Here is a 10,286-nt window from a genome sequence, read left to right as displayed (position 1 = left end):
AATGTACAATTTCCTTTTAATCTTATATACCTTTTACAATCAAACAATCTAGATGTTTATAAAATTTTGTACAACCATGTTAATTGTTTAAAATTAAAGCTCTGAGAAAAAAAGAAAAAAAAAATAAAAAAAAAAAAAAAAATAATTAAATAAAATAAAAAGTTACTAAGATCTAAACCTCCGCGAGGTTGAATCGGGTTTAGGTCTTAGCGCGATAAAAAAATATACAAAAAAAAAAAAATATACAAAAAAAAAAATATACAAAAAAAAAATATACAAAAAAAAATATACAAAAAAAAAAAATATACAAAAAAAAAATAAAAAATGTAATAAAAAAAATGTTAAAAAATATAATAAAAAAAACAGAGTAAAAAAAACAGTAGTACTAATAGTTTTAAATTTAGATACTAAGCATATATTTTGTAAAAGAGAGAATTCAAAACACATTGACTGGCCAGTTGGTTGCTTAAACCAGTGCCAATAAAACATAAACACACACACACGCGCATGATACACTGTTAAGAAAAACATGAGTAGGTAGTGCATTGCCTTCAAAAGTCAATAAAATCATTTGTCTGGGTATATAAGTATTTTCTCCGTCTACGAATATTTTTCTTTTAAATCTACTAACCTCTGTTATAGTTATAGGAGAGATAATATTTTCAAAAATATATTTATCATTAAAACTTTTATCAACATTTCTGATAAAGGCTTTTCGTTGCAACAAATTATTAGGAATGAAAGCATTTAGATTATGGTCTTGTAAACGTTTGTAATTAATTCATTTATTAACATATTTTATTGACTTTAACTCAACTCTTACTCTATTCTTACCTATACTAGCGATGCTTGTTATGTTTTGGACAGCAAGGACCTTATGGAGAGTGTGACCTATCTTAATTGCATGAATTTTACCCATATTCACTTTCTTATTTGATTTTTCAATGAAAATATACACTTTATTAGAGCGAAGATGAGCTTTAGGCATTATTTTCAACTTAAGCATTATTTGGTATATTTTGGATCTCCAAACTATTTTCTAAGTCCATATTGTGTGTTTCCCCCTTCATCAGGGGTATCTTCTTCCCCCATTATAGTGAACTGAACAATTGACTTTATAAATTATTCAAAACTTTTGTGTATAGATAAATTGGTTTTAGATAAATCGAAATTGACGCATACTGAACGAAAGAGCCGGTAGATATTCACAGAAAAAATTAATTTTTCTGGGAGCAGATTTTAATCGGTACTTTCAGTTTGACGTTTATTTGACGTATAAGGTTTTCCTTGATATTCTTTATCAATGCAATATATTATGTATATTTATACTTTCGTTTGGGATTTTGTATTGATAATGTGGTGTGCGGAATATTTAATTTGACGTTTTTGTATATATAAGCAGCTCGACAGTTTTAATTGCATTACGAGATAATTCACCTGCTGTAAAATGAAGACTATAATCTTATTTGCCTTTTTAATTTTCGCGATTGCACATATCCAGTGCGAAAAAGGTAAGTAAATCTACATTTTTTCGTATTCAATTATAATTTTAGATGAAACTGAATTTTTAAAAGCTTTAACTGGTGACATAATTTTTTTATAAAATAATTTTTTTATGTATTTGTTGTGTTAACAACAATTATAATGTATTTTTTCGAAAAATTTTCGAAAAATTCCATGATTTATTCAAAATCTAGACAACGACGGCTAAAAACATGGTAGAATGGTAACTACGATATAACACAAAGATTCCTCATTCACCTTCAATATTTGAAGGTACATATTAAAAGGTCTTGACCTATTATAAGCCAGATTACTATTTATATGTAGATCCATATTTTGTAGATATTTATAGATATTATGTTTTTGATCTTTTGCGTTATTTTGCCGGTTATTAGTGCTCTCATCACTGTATAACCACCGATAATATGCATTTTACGTAAAAGTGAAAATATTATTATTAACCTTTAACTACACGCGCTGGCGTATTTTGTACGCCAGATATAAGAATTCTACTGCAAATATATTTAAAAATTTAATTTTTGACCTTGTTTATTTCTCTAGCCTGTCACTGAAATGTGCTTTACAATATGGTTTTAGTTTCGTTATAATCGGCGTTCTGGGAAGATCGTAATTTACAATTTATTATTTGTTGTTTCCGGTGGTGGACAATATACATCACGATTACATTAATCTAAGTAGTAATATAAGTACATATTTCAATTGGTTTTTAGTCATTATGGCACAAAATAGATTTTTCTTTATGAACAATACTTTTTCTCCTGTAAAAAAATCAGATTTCAAAAAAAAAATTTATTAGCAATTTTATTTATCATAGAATCCAGTTATTCCATGATTCCAGTTATAAATCCCAATTGGCTTACTGAGGAGGAACTCCAAGTATTCACTGATGCCGAATAAGGTTTATAACAAACAAATAAGTGTATTTTTTCAAAAAAAAAATAAACAAATCCGCTGTTTTTAAGTGTACTTCCTTGTGGCGTATAAAGTACTCCACGCGTGTAGTTATGTTATAACTTGATGCGCGGGTAGTTAAAGGTTAAACCAAATCATACAGTCCATTGTGAATATTAATGGTTGCCAATATCACCACGAGTAGGTACCGAAAGAGTTAAAATATTATTTTTTCATTTGTTTGCTCTTTTCTTTTTTTATATAGCTTTTCTATTTTTTTATCTAAATATCCATGTATTACTCGTCTTTAATTTAAATGATACTTGTCTTAATTTATACGCTAATTTTCAATTTTTCCCGTAGTGTATAATACATACCTATTTCTTTTACTTTATTAGATCGTATTTTTATTCGAAATTCATAAATTAGAGCTGATGAATCACATTATCTTATTACATACAGTCGGAAAAATGAAAGAATACCCATGAACGAACATATAAAACACGCTGTATTTTCCTGTCACCGTGTCACAAAGAAAATTGTCCAGTGCAAGTACTTGTAACAAAAATTATTACATGTACTTGCGCTGGCCAATTTTTTGTGTGACACGGTGACAGGAAAATACAGCGTGTTTTATATGTTCGTTCATGGGTATTCTTTCATTTTTCCTACTATATATATTGTTATGCTCTACTTTAAACTACCTATTTATTTAGATTGATTGGCAAATTCTTTATTCAATTAATTATTCAATTACTTTAATCACTGCCTATGTAAAACAAAAACTAAATTCAAATTAAATATTCCAATAAATTTTATTCTCAGGGCTAATTCTGTATTTGATACAATACCTATGATTTGTGGCTTCTAGTATTTCTAGTTGCTTACTTCTTCCAGGATGGAAACAGGGAAATTAAAAACATTCAATATCATATAAATGTAATATATTATTCATTCACCAAATAAGACGTGTACATATGATTCAAAAATACTAAATTTAACTTTGTTGCAACAATTTCTTATTTAATAAATCAAACTTTAATTCTGATATCTCTTTGTTTTAACAAAAAATTTATTTAAATAAATTATTATTTTCTCATATTAAATTTAATAAATTTTACTTTTATTCATGTAGGATTGTAAATAGTTTACCTTATATTTTAAATTCCCCTGTATATCATTTTTCTTTAATTATTAGTATTTACAAACACGAAACGAGCGGTTGTCGGCGAGGCTCTAATGCACAGATGGGTGGCAGTATCTCTAATCGAGGGGTAGTTTAAGTGAGCAGCTTCTGTTTATTTTTAAGACATAAAAATAACAAAGTAGAGCCCTTTGACCAAATTTTTATTAGTAATAGGCTAGTTCCCACGAATGCGAATTAAACCATGAAAAGGGGAAGATTAGCAGTAAATAAGAGAATTTTGGTTGTGTGTGAACGAATACATTCAGTCGATTCTAACATCTTAAACGCGACAGATCTGTTCTTAGGTTAGGGATAATACTTAGACGGGTATTATATTGATTAGACGCAAATTATCTATAAATACATTTCCCTTTTGTAAGAATAAGGACACGTAAGATTTTTGGTCGCAAATTACACAAGCACTTTTACATTTCGTTAATTTAATGGTATCAATAATTGAGTCATATATTTTATTAATTAAAACTATTAAACATCAAACGGACTTTTATTACGATCGTCTTTAAAGAAAACCTACATTCATTTGCATTGAATTTTTAAATTTGAAATGACTAACTGCGTTATAGTAATGTTCAATAAACAAATAAGCAAATATGGTTCTGGTATAAACAAATACTCTCCCTTCTGACAAATGATTTGACTAACCTTTTTGTTTCTTCACTTCCTCTTTTTCCGGATTGCGTGGTCCTCGATACTCCTTCCGTACTCTCTGGATATTGCGAAAAAGTCCCTCTCGTCCAAACTGCTTCCATAACAACACACAGGAACTTGCCCAAATTCTCTTACTCAATTTTCTCCTTGCTCGATATCTTGTGCAAATAGATATCAATCAGCTACTCGTTCTAGACAAAACAAAGGAATCACCCTCGGACCAGGAATATTAACTTTTCAACCGGTCGACGATTTGGTTTCAACTTGATTCTGTTTGCAAAGGCTGATCACAACACTATACACTGATTTCTCACTTTTGAAAATTGGGCTGCTCTCATCAGATATCAATTAAACAGTGACCCTCTCTTTTCTCGCAAATTTAGACTACAACTTTTTTATCCCTTCTAGCGATCTTTTCCACCCAATCAAAAACAAGCCTCTCTCAAAACCTTTCCTACCCATTTCTCAAGAACCAAATATTTTTTTATATAACTTTTCTATTTGTCAAATTTTAAGAAATATCATAATTAGATTTTTTTTACATACTACTTTTACTTCTAAAAACTAAAACAATATGTTTACCATCATTAACTCTTCCGAAAACATTTTAAAAACATTACTGTTCTAGCCAAACGATATGTCCATTTTCTAATCCCGAAATGTTTGTTAGTGTACCAATTCATTTCGTCGAATCGTTATCACTAATCGTTTTCACTTTCCCGAAACACTGTATAATAGCTAAATTCGATTGGAATGAGAATCTATGATCTAATGGTCTTTGATATAAATTTAATTTTCTTTTTAAATGATGAACTATAATTTTTTTGAATTAAAAAAAAACAATTCCACAACAATATTTATAACTGGCCAGTTTTTTTTCTATTTTACTTACATCGATAGGTCGTAGTCTTAAACTTATAAACAAAAATCGTCCAAACTGGAATAAATTTTGATGATTGGATTATTGTAAGGATTCATAATTTATTTACTTAAAAAAATGTAAGTATAATGTAAAAGTAAATATAAAAAAATATAGATTGATCAGGCTTTGAAAAGATGGTATGCAAAATGTGGAACAATACCTTTAAGTCTTTAGGGTTAATGAAGCCGAGATGGTACTTGTATGAAAGATATCGATCTATCTATACTAAATTTACAATCAATATACAGTAGAAATAAACAAACCAGGACACGTTAAATCATATAATTTACAATGTATAAAAAACTTTGGAAATCATGATTTGGGATTTACAATGTATGTACATAAATTGTAAATTATTCTGGAGTGCTCCTAGTAGCATTTAACGTATCTTGGTTTGTTTATTTCTACTGCATCTTGATTGTAAATTTACTATATCTAATTAGCCTTCTTCGTTCCATTTTTGGACATAGGCCTTTTCCATTGTTCTCTGTCTGTCGCTATAGTTATCCACCTAGAGCTCACGTGTTTCTTGATAAATCAGCTGCCAACTCATTTGGTGCCTCATGAAAGATATAGAAATGAAAAATAGTACAGGGAAAACAAGCCTTGAAAGCGTTCCATGAAGTGATATGGACAACAGTCTAACTAAAGAAAACAAAAAAGTATTTTTCAGACCATAGTGCTGAATTTTACTCTACATGGAGCGAAAGTATGGCCAATGACAAGAACAATTCGAAACAAAATACGAACAGTCCAATTAGAGTTTATAAGAAGATGTCTACAAGTCACCAGAGAGGATAGAATAGGAACAAAGGAACTACGGAAAAGATTGGATGTAGAATGTTCAATTACAAATAATTTGGAAAATAGAGCCCTGTGATGGTACGAGCATGTACAAAGAATGTCGAAGATTAGGTAGCTGTCGGAGGAAATATGAAACAGATTTGAAGTAGAATGCTCCATTACGAACACATTGGAAAACATAGCCCTGTATGGTAAGGGCATGTACAAAGAATGTCGGAGGACAGGTGGCCGAAAAAATTACTGGACGGGAACCCACCGGAAAGAAGACGGAGAGAAAGGACTGATATAAGATGGAAAACTTACATGGGAAATACTATGATAGATAAAGACCTCAGAGATGGCGACTGGGAGAAATAATAGACTGAAAAGTATGGGAAAAGCAGAAGAAGAAAAAATATTATTGTCTTTATTTTTAAATTCAAATTAAAAATTAATTGAATGTACATATTTTTGTAGAGATCTAATCTGCCAATGCAGAATTCTTGTGAAGATTAATAATGTTAGAGTTATCCCAAATAGTTGATTTTACTACAATGCCTGTATACATATATTATAAATATTTTTATTTTTAGATCTTTGTGGTCCCAATGAGCACTTTAAAGAATGCAAATCTTGTTGTTCAGAATTAACATGCCAGCAGAGAACCGTATGCCGTCCTACAGGCTGTGTTTGTCTACCAGGATACACCAGAAAGTCCGAAAATGGGCCTTGTGTACAAAGATGTCATATTAAAAGGGATAAGTAGTTGTACTATGGGGAGTAAATAACACTATCGTATTTGAAACGAAACGTATGTTAATTTTGTTTTATATGTGACAGTTAAAGAACTTATTGTTAAAAATAAATTTTAAATTAAATTTAAAAAAGGGATTTTAATACTTTAGTACAACTAAAACTCCATACATCATATTATTATATTACAAATACTAATAATAATAACATAAATTAATAAACACACAAAGATAAGTGTGACAATACATAGAGTGAGGGGCAAAATTATGGACAAAATTCATTTTTGCAAGAATCGGTGATTTTGGAGAGAAATCCCGAAACAGGTCGATTTTTATTTTTAAATTATGATTTTTTGGCATCTAGACACTCTCCCGACAAACGAAGACCTGAGATTCTTCAAATAATTTTAAGACAATTTAACCCAATTCATTTAGTCCGAAAATGCTAGAGATCTTTGACGATGGCGTATTGGAATTAGTTTTTCTTAAAACGTTGACGGACAGTGCGTCAAATGTATAAGCAAGTGTTGTGACACTATGTATTTTGCAAAGTAGAATAGGTAAAAATGCAACGTTGTGTCACATTACATCAAGGGAAATTAGACGTATATAGACGTTCTGTCCGTCAACGTGTTAAATATCTCCAGAAGGGTTCTATTCGGAAAAATGAAAACTGATACGCTTGTTTATCTTCCAGAGATAAATCGATTTCATCAATTACAAATTTCTAGTACCGGTCATAGGAGCACGTTTTAGGTAGAGCAACGGTTATTTTATCGCATAACTTTTTTGTCTTTAACTTCTAAGCATTTTTGATACTGGATTATTAAATTGTGAGGTATTCTAGTACTAAAAGTACTGTTGCTTTAAGTCGTTAGAATGCAACCTTTTCTAGAAAAAACGATTTGACAATTCTTCGTTTTTTGAATTAAAAAAAAAATTGAAAAAAAAAATGTCAAAAAACGGTGTATTTTACCGACTTATAGCAATAGTAACTTTTAGTAATATAATACCTCATAACTTAATCATCAAGTGTCAAAAATGGACTGTCAAACTAACGTCAGAACGTGTATGTATCGATCTGTAAATTGGTGCCGAAATTTGTAATTATTACTGTAAATACCAGTTATTAAAATTAGTTTTCGCTCAAATAGTGACTAATCAAATTGTGTTACGTGCTAATCATCAAGAACAAGCTGTAACTTCAGTCAGTAAGAGATGTTTTACTTAATAATCTTCCAACTGAAACACATTCAGTGTCAAACTATCAATAGTTTTTCACTGTTGCTATCCCGTCCCAATGGACGCCAACGGTTAGGCAACCAGTATTGCAGTGATGTATCCAAGGTTATCACTTATTTCCAGACATCCAAAGCGTAATATAAACAAATTCAAGCTACTTTTGACTACATGAGTAACAATTTAAATCAATGTTCCCCACTGTTAGCATCACCATATCTGGACCCAATTCTTCCAGTAATCTTACTAGTTCATATGCAATTGCTACTATGACTAAACAACGTCCGAATTATCCCAAGAAGACCGAAGCAATTTCATAATTAGTTGTACGTCTCTATAGTATTCAATGATTGTATATTCAATTTTTTTTTCTTCATAATTTTTACCTAATGTTATTTAAGAGTTAGAAATTAACTGTTATAGTAATTAGTTTTAAGTCCTTATTGTAATTAATATTGTATAACCAATATTGTTTGACACATAAATTTAAAAAAAAAGTGTCAAAAATCCGGAGGGACCGCAGACGTTCGGATACAATTAGCGTCTCTTTGCAAAGACAATGACGATTTTTGTAGAAAACGGTGCATGCTTCCGAATTAAAGTAAGAGTACCTTTTAGTACTAGAATACCTCACAATTTAGTGATCCAGTGTCAGAAATGCTTAAAAGAGAGACAAAAAAGTTATGTGATAAAAATATCTGTTGCCCTACCCAAAACGGACCCCTATGACTGGTATTAGAAATTCGTAATTAATGGAATCGATTTATCTTTGGGATTTAAATAGGCAGCGGAAGGCCAACAACCTGCCCTTGTAAAAACCAGCCTGTTATGAAAAATGCAAATGTGCCTCGGAATCGAACAGATGCATATGGAAAATGACAATCGCAATGGACAAGTTGGTACCGGACGGAAGCATCAATACACGCAATATAACAGTTAGAAAAAGTAGAAATGGACATGGATATTATGGCAATACAAGAACTTAGGTGGCTGGACACTGGAAACATAAAAATAGACAAGGCGGTCATTTTCAGGAAAACACGAATTATTCGGCACAGATTTCGTGGTTCGAGATGAATACCTAAACAGTGTTATAAGTTTTACGCCCATTAGTGAGAGACTGTGTTATATTAGACTGAATGGAAAATGGTGTACAATATCTTAATTATATCCGCACATGCTCCGACAGAAGATAAAGACGAACATATTAAAGATGAATTCTATGAACAACTCGAAAGAACGCTTGAGAAAACCCCCAAAGAAGACATGCAGATAATATGTGGGGACTTCAACGCAAAAATTGCCAAAGAACCTAACCTAAAACCGACAATAGGACAACACAGCACCTACGATATCTCAAACCATAATGGACAAAAGCTCGTAGAGCCATCGGCTAACAATATGCTTATAAAGTCTACTATGTTCCAACATAAAAACATCCATAAACAGACTTGGGTTTCTAATGACAACTCCACGCGGAACCAAATTGACCACGTAATTATCGATGCTAGACATAAAAGTAATGTGCTAGATGTAAGAAGCCTCAGGGGAATAGATGGAGATATTGACCATTACCCAGTAAGGGCAAAAATCCTGTTGAGAATATCTTCACAGAAACCTTAAATGAACGAAGCTTTGGGACAATGGAACATCGAGAAAATGCAAAATGATGAAATCCGAGAAAATAACGAACAGGAAATCAAACAGCATTTAAATAGAGTAGAGCAGAGCAATGAAGTCGAAAGGCTGTGGCAACAAATGGAAAATTCAATTACGGAGTCGGAAGAACTAATAATAGGGAAAAGCAGGAAGAGAACAAGGAAATGGTTTAATAGAGAATGCCAAGAAAAACTAAAAGACAGACAGAAAAAGCGAAGCATTATGTTTCATCAAGAAACAACAGAAAGTAAAGAAAATCATGCAACTTTACGCCGCCGACAAACAAGAAAACTAATCAGAGAGAAAAAAGGAATTACGAACAACAACAATATGAAGAAAGAAATAGACAGAAATAGACAACAGTCAAATAGTCGACTATTTTACAAATCAGTTTCAAATGAAAAAAGAGGTTTCAGACTTAGATGCGTGTCTGTACTCGTGTAGAAAAAAATGATGAATTAATAATCAACGAAGAGAAACTGCTTCAAATATGGCAAAACTATTTCAACAATTTACTAAACATACATCGAGAGGAAGAACATGGAGAAGATATATATATCTTGGAGTGGACTTACCGGTAGAAGACCAAAACATAGACGAAACATGTAATGATACGCCGCGAGCACGCACCGATAGCTGGAAACGTACGAGTTCCACATTT

The 10,286-nt window shown here is 31.2% G+C and overlaps 1 protein-coding gene across 1 annotated transcript; it reads left to right on the top strand.

The window, feature by feature from the left end:
- Positions 1 to 1,261: 1,261 nt before the first annotated feature.
- Positions 1,262 to 6,862, top strand: LOC114328746 (chymotrypsin inhibitor-like). The gene is made up of 2 exons (XM_028277697.2): positions 1,262 to 1,511; positions 6,569 to 6,862. Exons 1-2 carry the CDS (start codon positions 1,448 to 1,450, stop codon positions 6,739 to 6,741), a joined length of 237 nt encoding a protein of 78 aa, XP_028133498.2. The 5' UTR covers positions 1,262 to 1,447; the 3' UTR covers positions 6,742 to 6,862.
- Positions 6,863 to 10,286: the final 3,424 nt, after the last annotated feature.

This window comes from Diabrotica virgifera, chromosome 1, assembly GCF_917563875.1.
Source record: "Diabrotica virgifera virgifera chromosome 1, PGI_DIABVI_V3a".
In the NCBI taxonomy this organism is placed as follows: domain Eukaryota; kingdom Metazoa; phylum Arthropoda; class Insecta; order Coleoptera; family Chrysomelidae; genus Diabrotica; species Diabrotica virgifera.
The sequence above is the reverse complement of the archived record's forward strand: the minus strand, read 5'-3'. Positions and strand labels throughout refer to the sequence as shown.

Excerpts from the sequence above, each read along its gene's own strand:
- LOC114328746 (XM_028277697.2), top strand. The coding sequence starts at position 1,448 with ATGAAGACTATAATCTTATTTGCCTTTTTAATTTTCGCGATTGCACAT. Across the intron at positions 1,512-6,568 it reads ACATATCCAGTGCGAAAAAG|ATCTTTGTGGTCCCAATGAG; the intron begins GTAAGTAAATCT and ends TTTTATTTTTAG.